General features: G+C 38.8%; 2 protein-coding genes across 2 annotated transcripts; one reads left to right on the plus strand and one right to left on the minus strand.

Moving 5' to 3' along the window:
* Positions 1-828: 828 nt before the first annotated feature.
* Positions 829-4513, minus strand: LOC104952281 (E-selectin). Its single transcript, XM_010779077.1, has 12 exons — positions 4444-4513; positions 4256-4328; positions 3763-4158; positions 3495-3599; positions 3207-3398; positions 2890-3081; positions 2555-2743; positions 2277-2459; positions 1982-2188; positions 1677-1856; positions 1441-1573; positions 829-1343 (listed from the first exon to the last, which is right to left on the minus strand). Exons 1-12 carry the CDS (start codon positions 4444-4446, stop codon positions 1283-1285), a joined length of 1914 nt encoding a protein of 637 aa, XP_010777379.1. The 5' UTR covers positions 4447-4513; the 3' UTR covers positions 829-1282.
* Positions 4514-7718: 3205 nt separating this feature from the next.
* On the plus strand, positions 7719-8812 carry LOC104952282 (14 kDa phosphohistidine phosphatase). The gene is made up of 3 exons (XM_010779078.1): positions 7719-8006; positions 8268-8392; positions 8494-8812. Exons 1-3 carry the CDS (start codon positions 7865-7867, stop codon positions 8584-8586), a joined length of 360 nt encoding a protein of 119 aa, XP_010777380.1. The 5' UTR covers positions 7719-7864; the 3' UTR covers positions 8587-8812.
* Positions 8813-16802: the final 7990 nt, after the last annotated feature.

Raw genomic sequence — 16802 nt, forward strand, 5'->3', positions numbered from 1 at the left:
ATAGCATGATAGGTCCACTTTAACTGTTTGAATATTTTATTTAATGATCTATAATGTCAATGTTTTATATTGAAAAGGAAACACCCCATGTTCTTGTGTGCTTATTGTTGTTGTTTTGTCAAGAAAAAGAGAAAAGACGGACCACTCTGTAAAACTATTTAACTACATATGTATATTTACACTGAAGTTGAAATGTGATCCAAACAAAAAAATGTTTAAAAAAATACAAATAAAGAGCACATATTATGGTCATAATAACATTCATATTTCATGTTGTGCCTCTACTGTGACATGATTAAATTATTTAATGTTCGAAAAGTGCATTTAATTTTAATTTTTTGAGTTCAGCTTTCACCTTAAATGTTTTTAAGTCATGACAGCAACAAATGACCATGCTGCCTTAATTCTGCAGCAGATATGAGATCTATTTGTGGTTCAGCTGAAGTGCTGACATGTAGAATATACATTTGGTGGAACAACAATGGTGATGATATGTCAAACCGCTTACTGCAGCAATATAGCCCTTCCTGCTTCACAATCTTACTGTTATATAACTACCTTCGTGCCGACCATTGTGATGAAGGTGACACAAACAGAAAAGTGGTCTGTTTTGTTTTTGTAAAAAATGAAAAAATACATGGTGTCCTGCAGAGTCAGCATTAATTGGCAGAAAAGTTGGTGTGGTGTGTGGAGTTAACGGCTGAACCTTTGTTCCCGTGTATCAGTGTTAGGAAACAATTGACAGTTTATCTATGTTTCTTAACTGATAGACATCGTTCATAATACTGGAAGATGCATAAAAACGAGCAAACACAAATTATATTTTGACTTTTTATTAAGAATAAAACACAGCACTGCTTTAAATATACAGACATATGAATAAGAATCTCAAATGCAATAACTATCTGGTAAATAAATAGAACATAAATACTGAAATCTATATATTCAAAATATTCACAGTTCTTCAAAGACATGGCATTTCACCGGCAACCTTTTGTAACATTTACAGCAATATAAAAAGAGCCAGTTCTCGTACATGTTCATAGGCTGTAGAACAATGTGTTCCATATGAACTCCCCTTGGGAGGAAATACATTTCTAAACATCACAGAGGAAATCATGACGTTATAGAAATAACAGTACAGTAATCAATTGCTAAGATCTAAAAAAACATTTCCTCTCAGCATACTGTATGTAGCTCTTTAAGTTGTGTATACATATTATTCACATTACTACGACAGGTCACTCACTATGTTATGTTAGAAATGGTCTTAATATGTGTTTTATATGAGGCTGTCGATGCTGTTTCTGTAGGTTTGTGGAGGAGTCTCTATGTCCGAGTTGCTGTAAGAGAAGACAAACAAAGAAAATGAGCATTGCAATTCAACATTTGCCTTTAGAAAATATATAATTGTATGATTTAAGAGTGTTGAATGCTTACCTGTTCAGCTCAAACTTGTTGGCGTTTTGCCTAAGTCGTTTCAGGATCCACAGCGCCAAAGACAGACCAGTTAGTGAAAGAGCGCCCCCTGCTGCTGCACCACCGGTAATTGCAGCCAACTGAGACTCGGGAGCTGAGGAAACATGATAAAATGTGAATAAATAGTCCTTTTAAACGTTTGTATTTAAAAATTGCTATTACATTCACGTTTCTTTTAACATTTGTTCCTGTTTTACCTTTGCAGGTGGGTGTTTCTCCGGTCCAATTGCCATTACGGTCACAGGTCAGCAAGTCATGTCCGTCTAAAGAGAAATCTTGATTGCAGGCGAAGGAGCACTGTGAGTTGAATACTGGATCACTGTTGGAGCAGTTGACATGGCCGTTTTCAGGAGCCTCGAGCTGAGGGCATCTCACTACTGTGGGAGAAAACAGTACGAATTTAGATGTGAACCATCACATATTGATAAAGGAGATCTCAACTCTAACCAATGCATGTAGAATAAGTAGGTATCATGATATATATTAAGTATAATGTGCAAACCTGTGCAGTTTGGAGGTGTGGAGGTCCACTGGCCTGGATTTGCACACTCCATGCTGAGTGCACCTGTCAGCTCATGGCCTTCATCACAGCTGAACATGCAGACCATACCAAGTGGATGGGGGGTCCCGGCAGAAACAGGTGACGACAGAGAAGGGCTGCAGCTGATCTGGGCACTTGATGGGATCTCAGGGGCAGGACATCCAATAGCTGAAAATAAAGATTATGAGATGTCATGACAAAGCCAAGAAAAGCAAATCGTGCAAGCATAGATGTGTGTGAACAAAGGCTTCCTTACCTTTGCAGGTAGGTATGGCATCACTCCACTGCCCGTCCTCAGAACACAGAGTGCTGTGTGCTCCCTGCAGCTCAAAGCCTGCTGCACAGGTGAAGCTGCAGGTGGAGGCTGGTCGCAGGTCATTCACAGGTCGACTGCAATTTGTGATGATGTGAGCTCCCTCTGGATTCTGGCAAGTGATGGCTAACACAAGAAAGTAAAAAAGCACATGTTAAAAGTTTGTCACAAAGGCTTAAAACATAAAAGTAGTTTGGAGTGAACTTAAGCTGCGTCCTCACCTTCACATTGAGGCGTCCTCTCACTCCACTCAGCTGCAGACGTGCACGTCACCCTGCTGGCTCCCAGCAGCTGGTAGCCCGGAGCACAGCTGAAGCTGCAGGTGTTTCCGAAGCTGAACTTCACATCTGCATCGTCTCCACAGTTCAAAAGGCCGTTATCTAGCTCCTGGAGATCAGGGCACTGGACAGCTGAATAACAGAAGGAGGAAAGAACAGGTCAACAGGAGCCTTTTAATAACATTATAAAGCTTTCCCCTCTTAATAACAGACTTGAAAACAAATAAGCAGTATAATGGATACTAAGAGAGTCTTGCGAGATAAAAACATGTACGTACCAACACAAAACGGCTGTGAGGCATTCCATATTCCTGATGCTTCACATTGCAGAGTGTTTTGAGGTGTATCAGCGAGTTCATAGCCTTCATCACAGGCAAACACACATGTGGAGCTGAAGCTGGAGGAGCCGAGGGGATCGGAGCACGTCATGGATCCCCTTTCTGGAGTCGACATCGGCTGACATTGAACCACTGTTGACGACAAAACCATCAAAAACACTTTAGACTCCTTGGTTGTGAAAATACAATTTTGTTTTTCCGAATATAATTACTTGAAAACACAATACCAATATGATTATTTTTGCAGCTTAACTCACGTTCACATGTAGGAGGCTGCTCCGACCACTGTTTGGACGCAGTGCACCTCAGGGGTCTGGACGGACTCAGCTGGTATCCTTCCTCACAGGAATACTGGCACGAGGAGTCGTAGGAGAAGTTTCCATTTGTGTGAGTGCAATGAACACTTCCTTTATCTGGAACAGTCACCTCCTCTTCATTACACTCAACAACTGCCAACAAAGAAAACAAGACGCAATTAGATATCAGGACCTGGCTGTAAAGGACTTAACGTAATGTAGATTTGAAGGACTTTAGCATTTACTTACCATCCTCACACTGGTCTCCGTAAAAGCCTTCAAAGCAAGCACACCTGTGGCTGTTGATGGTTTCTACACACTCTCCATGCTGGCACGAGTCGTTCTTACAGGCAGCTGGGGAAAGAAGCAATACTTTAATATAACTTGTAGTCTTTTTGAATTTAAAAGCCACGCAAAATAACTACGGCAGCAAAAATTAGCAGCTCTTGTAGATTCAGAATCAGGTTTATTAACAATAACCTGTTGTGGTGTATCCTAATTCCTAACATTTGCTCACCTGTGTAGCACAGAGCGGTCTTATTCTTCCCACACCTTTCATCGTTCCATTTTCCCGCCTGTTGCTCCCTCTGAACGTACATCTCTACACAGTCTTCATTCGACCCCAAACGCTTTCCATTGTTTGGTTCTCTCTTTGCCCAGTTGGTTGCCTCTTCTGTCAGAGTCTTGTTGGTTCCGACCCAGGTCCAGACATCGTTGACCTTGCGGATCCCGATCCAGTAGTAGTTTTTTTTCCTGGGCAGCCAGCTGTTGAGATGGGTGATCTCCTCCTGGTTCTGGATGGCCACCATGTCCGTGTAATTGACCTTGCACCAGGCTCGAGCATCTGACCAAGACATTGTGTCGTTGGAGTAGAAGTAGGACCAGCACTCGACACTTGTCCACATGCACAGCACTGAGGACGGACAAGTTAGATTAGAAGTGTAATAAGGATACATTTAAAAAAGTAAGTAGAAAATAAAAATGGAAAGTGTGATTCTGGATGAACATACTTGAACAAAGAAAGGTAAGGTTTATCCATGAGGACTTCGACCTGCGAGTTTGAAGTAATCCAAAGAAGAATTCCTGTAAGGATAAAGTAAAAAATATCAAGTAAGAGAAATAAATGCAACACTGAGTAAAGACAAAGAATGAAGGCGTTTGAAGTAAAGACAACTCTTTTACAAAGCTCCACACTCACCATTTTAAGTGGTATATGTGCGAACCTTCAGGAGACTCTGAGTATTTCTTTAGTCTGAGCACGTCTGAGGATGAAATGATTCTGAGTTGTATGAGCTGCGATGCCTGCCTTTTATACCCTTCATCAGCCTGGTCCCCCTTTTCCTGGAAGCCCTGATCACAAGCGGGATTTCAGTGGAAATTCCAACCTCCCCCTCCTCCCCACCGGGGGTCCTTGGAAACTTTCTCTCTCTCTTCCTCACTCTCGCACAAAACATCCTTGGCTTCAGGAGAAATGTTCAGTTATTATTGGAATTTCAATTATTCCTTTTACTATCATTCTCACCGGAGACCATCATATTTACTTAATTACTACATTTAAGTACAATTTTGAAGTAGTTGTACTTTACAATGGTGTATATTTATTACACTACATACAATTGAGATAGAGTTACTTTAGTTTTTCATCCAAAACACGTGGTGTCCTTAATATATATATAAAATACAATGTTTTGATAAGTAATGTGAAATATACAATTATCCTACACATTAAAAGGAGCCATTCTACATTTATTTTTGATGTTTTATATACATTTAAAGATTTTTGAGACATGCCTTTCAAAATTCACACATTATCTTTACTGTAAAATATATTTACAATAAAACCAGATATACTAATATCTCGTTATTCGCAAATGTTGCAGTTGCATGGGGGAGCCTAAATAACAACCAGTCTCTAACCAGACTACACTTTGATACATACCACTGATCACACTTTGACATAAATAACATGTTCAGTATTTTAGTTGAATCTGTATTTTCAGTTTCATAAAGTATCCAAACTTAATTAAAAAAACGCTCTAACGCACTGATAATTTATTTATGGGCCTTCCTGGGAACTTGGCAAATTAACACACACATAGCAAAGACAAAATAAGTAGCATAACGTAAGCAAACGTTTCCTGGGGAAGAGAGGAGAGCGTGCAGAACACACACTGAAGTGAAAGGCAATGAAAAGGAAATTCCAGTTTTGAAAGCTGTGAGCTCATGTGAGCTGATAAGAGTGCCTGAGAGAGATTTAGAGTGCCTGAGATATTTCCACTGTTTCCCCTTATTCAGAAAAGTACCTTTTAGATAATTGCCACCAAATGAAAGAAGAGAAGTGAAGTCTTCATGAGTTGATGCCTATTAGTAGAAGCACACAAAGTGCCAACAGACTATGACACATGGACTATGCTCTTCACACTTCAAATAAACACATTAACATGTCCTGGGATGTGCTCTTCTAAATAAATAACATCAAGGAAAAAACAATGAAATAGCAGCAAACAGACACTTTAAATGTACTATTTTATGACTGCCCAGAGACGGGAAATGTGTGCCGCAGGAGCAGAGGCGCCTGCAGGCTGTCTGTGTTTCAAGAAGTGACAGTTCACATCCTTCCTCTCCGACCCGGGCAGAGGAGAGGAACCACTGTTGCTTCACACCTTTTAACTGTTTGAGAAGAATGCAAACTAACGCATACAGAACAAGACTCAATGGACTCGGTTTCAGACTTGTTAAGAACATCCCAAAGAGATGCTAATATATGTTTGTGCTCTGATCCTCATCTGATAATCAATAGTGACCCTAAAGGGCTTTGTGTTGTGTTTGAATTTTCTTCTGGTTGTCACATAGGGTTAGGGTTAGGGTTGTGAATGTGTTCATTGTTGTCCTTCCTGTCCATATTATTCCTAAAATGTATTTTTATATTAGTACAGCACTGCTGTTCCTGTGTTAATGTTTTTGTATTTGTTTTGTAGCTGTAATTACACCTGACTAGAAACTAAAGTTGAACATTTGCCAAGATGGCTCAATCGGCGGATTAACAGAAATGCCTATTAATGTTGAGTCTCCATGTATATCTTTAAACTATATAAAAGCATCTATTCCTGCAGCTAATCATGCATTTAAGAGGTGGGTTAGGCCGAGCAAAGCAATTTTAATCCTTTGAAAAGGATAATATTACTACATTTTCTGCTACTGTTTTACTACAGTACGCCTATGAAATTATAAATCAATTTGATATGTATTAATCACATTCAATTTAAACAAAACTACTATTTACATCAATGTCTTATTTGGCGTGATAAAGCAGAAAAGTAGAGGTTTGTACTTTAACTGTCTAATGCAATTTTGGATGATTTAATTATTTATTTTTTTAAACAAAGCATGATGGATTACTGGTTAAAGAGAAGGGCATCCTGGAAAACAAAGGTTCAAGCACCTGTAGTAAAAAGCATCCATCCTCACCCAAATACTACAACACTAACACCAGCTCCGTCTCTGACCTCTGACCTTCCTGATAGACACCAGCGGAAAATCTTCTCTCACTACAGGAAATAACAATTCTAATAGAAAGATAAAACAAATGGAGTCCTGGGGGACAAATGGACTAGCCAACAGTCGATTGTTGATCTGATCAAATATAAACTGCGTTGTGCTGATACCGGAGGTTGAAGAAGTACTCCGATCTTTTACTCAAGTAAAAATAGCAATACTACGGTGTATAAATACTCAGTGACGAGTACATTTCGGGCATTCAAAATCATACTTAAGTAAAAGTACAAAAGTATATAAGCATACAAATATACTAGAAGTAGCATTGCCAATTTGAGAATAAGACAAATATAATTAGTTTACTATAATTATTGATGCATTCATGTGTTTGTCACTTAAATGTTGTAAAAGTTGAGCTTATTTAATTTTTTAAGATACTGCTGTGTAGCTTGTCCTGTACAAATATATTATAATTTGTTAGTCTATTGAGATTTTTTGTATAAATAACCTTAATCTGCAAATTAGCTATAACTAATGTAGTATCAAGTGGGTTAAAAGTATAAAGATTAGTTTTTAAGAAGAAGATATGTTAACTGAAGTACCTCAGATTTGTACTTCTTGGCAGATATATTCATATTTATTAAGAGCCAACTCAAGAACCAACTTTTTAATTTGCCTTTTAATTAAAATATATTTATACTTGTTTTATTTAGTCCTTTGTTCATTGTCTTCTGTTGGTAAATTCAGTTTTTAATTATCAAAAAGTCATGTGTTGCTCTATACTGGGAGGAGGGTTAGTATTGCTTTGATTTGGTTTTTGATTTGTGAAGTACTTTTTGTTACGTTTTATGTATGAAGTTACATATACTTTTTTGGTACATCCACATTATCGATAGGAGGTGTTATGGTTTGTGTAGCAGTTCCCTCTTTTGGCCACACGGGGCCGCCTGCATTATCCTGCACAGTGATGGCGATAGCGTGCAGGTTGTCTGTCTCTTTAAGACAGGAAATAGAAGTCCCGATCCTAATAAAGTAATTCGTGAGGAGCCCTGTTGCTGTCTGTCTTCGGTAGACCCCTGCTCAGTGCCAGACTGTCCGGAGCTTTCTCCATAACTTCAGCTGCAATGGCAGACGCCCTGGCTAAAATCCCCGTGGTAGAGATTGACTCAGAGGGAACCTTTAAGTACATTCTGCTCACAGTGAAAGTGAAAGATGGGGATGTACATAAAGATATAGTCCGAGGCACAAAAAGTGCAGAGTATCACAGTAAGTTCATAACCTTAGTTTGTTGCAGAGTGTGTCAGATCAGCTGCAAATGAAAAAGCTGTGACCAGAGTTGACACCTGTACTTTAGGTGCAAATATCATGCAAAGACCAGTATTGTATGTACTGCAACTATAGTGCATTGCAAATACTGGAGCCAACGTCCATAAAAGAGAACATATGAGACAGGAATTACTGTAAAGTGTTTTGTTTTTTTCAACAACCAGATTGCATGTTTTGATTAATGATTATATTTATTTACAGATCATATATTTGAGAAGGTCAATCCAGCTATGGAGTCCTTGGGGATGGAGTGTAAATGTCTTGGAGGAGGGAAGATAGAGCACAACAGCCAAGAGAAAAAACTGAGGGTGTTTGGAGAGTCAACTGTAAGTTCATTTGATTGGAAATGCATTAAGAGCTGAATCAAATACACTACAAATACTATATCATGTGATGTTAATGGTTATATGCTTTTACTTATTTCCAGGCGTTTGGTAAAGCAGATCATTCTGTGTCTGCGGAGAAGTTGAAGAGTGCCTTCAGCGACTACGAGATCACCTGGTCTGACGACAAGAAATAGAGTAAATCTGCAACTCATTAAAATGTCTGCCTTTGTTAATCAGTTCCAATCCTTATGTCCAACCATCATTTAAATAAAACACACACCATTCTGCATATAATAGATGGTCCTGATTCTCTAAAAGCACAAACATGTCCTCTTTGATTACACGTTTTCTCCTTTTCATTCGGCACGATGTAAAGGATGTGGTATTATTTATTCTAACATAAATCATCTTGTAATTTAAGTGTTTGATTTCACTTTTGCTTGGTGACTGATTTAGTTTATCAGAATTGAAGGGCTGGGTGCCAAGCGTGAAGTCCATACAGGAAGGGGTGAGCCGGTTGGAGTCACTAACATATCCTGTTCCTCTGAGGGAAAGTTTGTCTTTGGAAATTAGAAAGAGGAGATAAGAGGGGCTTTCATTTGCACTCACGGTTACACACTTTCATGTGCTTGTAAGTAGGGACGCGGGAAGTCAGTCAGAGTTGTGGGGGGGGGGTTCTCGTGGAGCCTCGCAGCGGAGAAACTGTGGCGCGCTTAACACTGAAGGTGCGCCGCGTTTGGGGGTGAGGGTGCTAGTGGAGCCTCGCAGATGGGGGTGCTGCAGCCCCCTCAGCAGCCCCCTTCCCGCGTCCGTGCTTGTAAGGCTAAATGGTGATACACTTCAAACTGAAGTCCACGGAGCTTTACAAGATCACAGCTGGATAAAACAGCCTGAGCTGAGCCATGGTTTAACATGCACACACATTTGAGCAAAGGCTGGTCCCCTCTCTTCTCTCCCAAATATACATTCATCAAAGATTTGATCCAGTTTAATATAATATATTTTGTCTAACCTTTAAATTACCAAAGTGAAATGTGAAACAACTGTGAGGAGATCTATTTTTTCACTCTGGGGACTGAGCAGTTTGAGGAACACAAAGCATTTTTCCCAAATACAAATATCAGGTTATTAGTTTTTATGTGTTTTTAGAACAATGATTCTCAAAGCAAACTGCATTCATTATAAATACGGTTGATCTCTGATTGTTTCGGTTGTGTTGATGAAAATGCACAAAGGAAGTTGAGGTGCTTTACAGTTGCAAACCATTCAAATACATTGTGGTCGGTGGTGAAACAGTTGCCAAAATATTTAAAAATAAGTTTTAAATATCAAAGAATATGATTTGCAGTGCAGTACAAAAGTCGCAATTTGATTGACAACCAAAGGTACACATATTGTGTCATTTGGGAGTCAATGATATATAAACTGCTACGACAGTAAAATGAAACGGTTGGTATGTAGAAGGTTTTTGGGACACAGCTTATGAGTAAAGAGCCACAGCAGGTATGATGATTACGTTTACTTATAAGCACTGAACACAAAGTACAGCTGAGGCTGATGTCTTTAGTTAGGCAGGTATTTAGTTCTAAGTAATGTATGGATAAATGAAAATGTGGCTTTATGGTGGCTCAATGGCAAAAGTAAAAGGATTAATTCAATTATTACAATTAATCTTGAAAGGTGGGAGGAATTTCTGAGCCAGATTTCATGACTGTCCATTCAACTGTTGAGACTTTTCAGTGAAAACACAGAAAGTTCTTGCAGTGATGCTACAGAAAAAATGGTCACCAAAGTAGTTTTTTTTTATCTTGGAGGATGCTGTTATATATCACGGGATAAGTGAAAGGCTTGACCTGCTGTTGGCACCGGAGGGAGAAAGTCAGGGATCACTAAATTATTCATCATCTGGGGACCAACAATATATTACAACATTCATTTTATAGTAATGCATCTAATAGTTGTTGTAGTACTTTATTTAGGATGAATCAATCTGTGAAATCCAACATGAAAAAGAAAATCCCTCTGGGTTTTCCTAATAGGATGGAAACATTGATAACTATTTCTGACCTTTCATAAGGTAGAAATCAGAAGTTCTAATCTGTGTTGATAAGCTGCTTACGTTTGGTTTTGTAAATCTATATTATACTCAAGCTGTTATCTACGAAAAATAACCTTTTATAATAAGATTCTTCTATTAATATCACTTCTACATCCCTTTCCTCTGGGTTTCCCCACATGAGGTTCACGTTGTGTGCCAGCGGTGGCGCTCATTCTTTCAATTACTTTTTTCCTGCTCCTGACTCACTGGGTCAGTTGTAAACAAAACAGTTAAAGGAAGTGGCGCGTAACTGTGATTACTATATGAACAGAGTTAGCTGCTGTCAATTCTCTGAAGAGAGCTCCATTCACCTTGACCCTCATCAGCAGACCTAACATAGACTCTGATACTAAATAGTTCTGCCGGCTGCCCAGCGACCTCAAAGAAAGAAAAACAAAAAGGTTTCTTCCTTCCAGTTACCATTCTCAATCCGGCGCCAGCTTCCTGTAAAAAGATAACCTCTCTATTATCTACAAACAGGGAGGTCAGCTAGGGAGGGTGAAGACTTCAATTGTTTTACACTGAAACCATCCTCTTGGAAAATAGGTTTTACAGTAAGTGTTTGATGAGATTTCAGGTAAAACATAACCATTACAATCATTCAGTTTAGTTATGGAATGATTAAAAGGTCAAATGTCATTTTTTTTAGCAGCCTTACTTAAAATCTTTACAATCTCACAAAAATATAAACCCAAAAATAGAGTTTCTTAGTTAGATCTACAATATGTTATTTGTAATATATCTTAGATATTGACTTCGAAGTTGATTAAGAATTTGTATACATTGTAAAATGAAAAAAAGTCTAATTTACGGAGTATAGTTTAACTTTACACTTTAATCTGTTTTCTAAATGATCTTACTCCAAAAGCACTTACTCTCTCACAGTTGCAGATGCAGGGTTGCTTATCATTTTTGAAATAATTGTACATTTGGAGAAGAAAGACACTTTTCATAATTGCAAAGTGAACCTAAACCCAGTAGGGCCTGGCTCATTTCGTGGCATCGGCAGGCAGTGGCAAGTACTTCCGGCATCTGCCACAGAGGCCGCTACTCCGTGGTATCTGTGGCAAGTATATGCCACAGATGTGGTATCTGTGGCATATACTTGCCACAGATACCACGGAGTAGCGGCCTCTGTGGCAGATGCCGGAAGTACTTGCCACTGTCCGCAGATGCCACGAAATGCGCTTGCTGTCTCTCCCTAAACCGTACACCCCAGCACGTGCACTACGCTCTGCATCAGCCTAACAGCTCGCTGCACCCGCACTGCGAGGGGGACCCAAGTTCCCATCAGCAAAAACTTGTGGGTTTGCTATCCTGGCACCAAAATGGTGGAATGAGCTCCCCATTGACATCAGGACAGCAGAAAGCTTACACATCTTCCGGGGGAGACTGAAGACTCATCTCTTTCGACTCCACTTCGAGCGATAGAATTACTATACTTATATACTAATAAAGGGCTGGCTTATCTAAAGCCAGTTGAGTAGACTGCCAAGGCACACGCTCTATGAAACCTGATGTACTTATATGATTCTGTTTTTCTTCAAGGTTGTATCTTCCTGGTCGAATGCACTTATTGTAAGTCGCTTTGGATAAAAGCGTCAGCTAAATGTAATGTAATGTAATATATTTTTCTAAATAGAAAAAGGGAAACAAATACACTGGATATCATTGAATGTTTGGTGTTAATGTTTTAAAATGTTCCTTACTTAAATCTTGAGTTTCCTCAAGTTTTAAAGTTTCCTCCGGAGTGATGATTTGATTATAGGCTACATTTACATTAGCTTTACTTAAATTGTAGTATATAGACACCAATATAAGAACATATATTGTCTAATTCCTTATTGAGTTAGTGTATGTCTCTATCGAAGCAGCTTAAATTAGGATTTTACTCCATAGAAAGTTAAAAGGGCAACATGTCAGCCCACAATTCAAAGCTTGCCTTTTAACTTTGTTTTGACCGGATTTAAATTTATCGTATTTCCAGATGAGAATCCCAAGGTGGTGGGGCGTAGACGCATGAATCAGAAAGTCGGAGGCACTGCACAATTAACCCGGCACTGCGCAATATTGGGCCCGACTTGATTCACACGCACATCAATCTGTGGGGCCCCTCCAACCTGCCAGCCGGTGTTGTTCCTCCTCAGCACCCTCTCCTGTCCTGCAGAGTTTGGGGCTCCCCTTATCCGGAGAAATGGGGGTCTGCATCCTTTGGGGCCCAGATTATACGAGTGTGTTTACCTTCTGTGGGACTATTTTGTAAGGATTCAGGTCTTTCTAGTTCAGGGTCATCCTTGGTGGGGAGCTTCACCTGAAGTAATGAGAGAGCTAGTAAATAGGGTGATGAATGAAAAGAAATACATCAAAATGTACCAGAGAGAGATTTAATGGAATAATTGACTGTGCTTATTTGGTCTATAATGACCTCAAATAACCTACTCAATCAAACCAACATAACACTTTTGCAAATAACTGCATTTAACCTGTTTCAAATTACATAAAATACAATTGTTACAAGAACACAACTGACCTGTATCATTGCTGTATTGTTGTCTCTGTTGTATTCTCCTCTTTATCCTATTTCTGAAAAAAGGGCTACTCTTGTTTCTTCACCATATTGTTTTTAAAATGTACTTATAATTTGTTGTAAAAACTAGGTAGGCCTACTTTCTAAACTAATGACACTGCCATCATCCTCAGCTTTGCACAGTGTTAAGTGCTGACACATGTTAGCTAAATTAAGATGGTTGCAATGCTAAACAACAGCATTTCAGCATCAGCATGCTAACGTTAGCATTTAGCCTAATGTGCCACTACGCTTCAGTAGCGTATTACAGAGTTCCTAGCAAACTATTTTTTCCAATTTTAAACCGATCTAATCACAATGGGCTTTTCTCACAGCAGATATTTTAACTTTTCTTAAGAGGACAAGCACATGTGTTTTTAAAACCACTAACCAGTATACTGTTCTTTTCCTTAAATCAAATATCTTGTCAAAGAGTTTCTAAAGCATCAGGTTGTTTTATTATGGTTCTGTAACCTGCCATTCTACTCTGCAAAACTGGGTAGAATAAATTATTATGCAATTTTATAATAAATAAATTTAGTATAAGTAAGTGATATTCATCTTGTTTTTCTCTCCTTTCTTCTTCCTGTCTTTCAGTCTGTGTCTGTTTTTCTTTGCGGTGTTGGTATTTATCTGTGCAAATGTTCACACCATTTTTTACTGTACATGCAAGAAGAGATCTTTTTTTCACTCTGCGGTGGTGAATGAAAGTGAAAAAAACAACTAAAGGGGGAGGGCACCATGTGATGGAAACACAAACCATATCCTGGGCCAAGGAGCCAGATCAACAAAGAGAGGGGTGGAGAAAAAGGAAGATGGAGCTGAAAAAGCGATCAGAGCCTTCCGACCGGTCAACCTTACGCCATCATTTGTTGCTTTCCCTCCTTCCTCCACACCTCCTCTTTGAATGTTACTCTTTGCTCAACAAACTCCTCTCTCCTCCTCCATCTTTAGCTTTCTTCCCTTCCTTCCTCCCTTTCATTGTGTCCTCTCACGTTCGCCTCTTTCTCTTTTTTCTTCTTCTCCCTCCTCCTCTCTTGCCTCCCTCTCTGTCACCGCTGACCTCTGTGACACAGTTTTCCTAAAACTCTCGCCGGTCTGAAAACAGTGGAGCAATGTGTTGGCTTGTGTTGGCTTTGCAAGTTCACATTCTTTCACACGTGCATGAAGCAGGTTAATTATGATACTGTGCAACTTTGAGCCTTTTCACATCATTTTATGCAGCCGTGTGTATTGTTTGGAAAAGCATAAGGCAATCAATGATGCGGTTAAAATGCTTATTTCACAAAAGACAGTTTTGACTTGACACACGAATTAGGCTACATTTAGCTGCACTGTAAAAATCAACCTATAAGATCTACTCAATAAAATGGGGGTAACAATTTGCACACACTTCTTTTGAGTAGATTTTACCCAATGTGTTTGGGTAAAGGTTACTAATATTTAATATATAAGACTTACTTTAAGAAATTAAGTAAAATCTAACTCAATTACTTAAAACGTATTACTTATAAATGAGTAATATTTACTCCTAATCGTAGGCAACTATTTACTTAATACTTTTAAGTAATAATTGATCCATATTACAAATTCATATTACTTTATTAGAAAGGTTACCAGTAAACAATATATTGCCACACACAAGATTTTATTGATCATGTTTTTTTTTATTGACCAAATAATAAAAAAATTATAAGTGCAATATGGTCATACATTGAGATTATTTAAACAGTTGAGTGCATTTCAATTGTAAACACTGAGCAGAATCTTCAAAATAGTCATACAATCACATTGTTTTAACAGTAAAGTGCATGGAAATTGTAAACATTTTTAACATAATCTTCCAAGTGCAATTTACTCAACTATTAAAACCTTTAAGTTCCAGTAAACAGTCCACTTTTAACAGAAAAAGGTTTCTCCACATCCATTACATTCCACATCACATTATTTTGTGTTTGTGTCATTCGGCACTAAAACAAGTCAACATCCACTTCCACTTCAGAACAAATGGTTTATTTGAGGCTCTGGACCTGTTTGAGCAGCTTGGCTCCATTAAGCTCCAAAAACAGTTTTTAGAATACCTCAAATGTGTATTTGAGCTTGTTGGGGTATTCCAGGTTGAGGGCGTAGATGAATCCCATCAACACTGCACATGCATTTGTTTGGTTTCCGCACAAATTCAAAACTCTGTCTCCCTCTATGACAATGGACACATCTGCTGGTCCCCTGTCCCTGGCATCATGGATCACAAGCACCTTCACCTCCACGACGTTGTCATGCTCGTCCTCCATGTTGAAAAGAAAGAAAGAAAAGCATATTCACTTTAAATTAGGCATATTAACAAGAAGCTATTATACAATATAGGCAGGGGTGCACATAACTTTTTTGCCCTGGTTCTCAAAGGAGCACCTGGAGATGTTGCTTGGTGCTCATCCTTAAAATGAAATAAACTCTAACTTTTGAGGGGGTCTTGACTTTATTTGCCAGACACACGGCACTGAACACACATGCAGAGGTGAACACAGAACACACATGCAGAGGTGAACACAAGACAACATTAGCACGACCAGTAATCCTACAAGCTGTCATCACTACCCTCCTGACTGTTCTCCTCACTGTCTTCCTCTCTGTCAGACATGGTAGCTGATGATGTAGGCCTACTTCTTTCTCTCTGGTTGAGTCTGCGATTAGCTGCTTGCATCCACAAGTCAACAGCTGGTTTTGGGTCGAAAATGTCTCTGTTGTCATCTTAGACAAGTGGATGTAATCAAATAATTATGTGAACATAACCAATAACCTACCATAACCAATAACAAATGAGTGTAACTTATTTTATTTGTGTTGTTCATTCATATCTTATTTTACCTTAACATTTATTTATTTATGCNTTCTTTGTTTCTTATTAGAGGTTAACAGTTTTATATAACGTAATAAATGCAAAAAAACTGTAGTTTTTGTCTGATATAACAATAAATACAACTTTATTAGCTATCAAGCTATGAAATATGTTTTGCGGCTCCAGACAATTTTGTTTTGGGAAAAAGGAGCAAAATGGCTCTTTTGGTCAAAAAGGTTGCAGACCCCTGGCCTAAGGGATGATCTGGTACTGACACACATACACATTACCTATAAACAGGGGTGCACATAACTTTTTTGCCCTGGTTCTAAAAGGAGCACCTGGAGATGTTGCTTGGTGCTCATCCTTAAAATGAAATAAACCGTAACTTTTGAGGGGGTCTTGACTTTATTTGCCAGACACACGCGCTGAACACACAGAGGTGAACACAGTACACACATGCAGAGGTGAACACAAGACAACATTAGCACGACCAGTCATCCTACAAGCTGTCATCACTACCCTCCTGACTGCTCTCCTCACTGTCTTCCTCTCTGTCAGACATTTTTTTTAAAAATTTTTCTCTTTTTATGTTTATTTTCATTTTCATGGCTCTGTTGTTTAATTTATATTGAGAAGCATTTTTTTTATTTTTTATAAATGTTTTTGGTTTCGTCAGTGTGGGCATGTGCGGGTGGAGGGAGGGAGGGGGGAGTGTAGTGAGTGTACTGTGATATTACAATATATGAAATGGCATCGATTATTGTACACTATAATGAAATAAAAAGACTTGTAAAAAAAAAAAAAAGACATGGTAGCTGATGATGTAGGCCTACTACTTTCTCTCTGGTTGAGTCTGCGATTAGCTGCTTGCATCCACAAGTCAACAGCTGGTTTTGGGTCGAAAGTC

The sequence above is a fragment of the Notothenia coriiceps genome, unplaced genomic scaffold, assembly GCF_000735185.1.
Source record: "Notothenia coriiceps isolate Sejong01 unplaced genomic scaffold, NC01 NC01_scaffold00019788, whole genome shotgun sequence".
Classification (NCBI taxonomy): domain Eukaryota; kingdom Metazoa; phylum Chordata; class Actinopteri; order Perciformes; family Nototheniidae; genus Notothenia; species Notothenia coriiceps.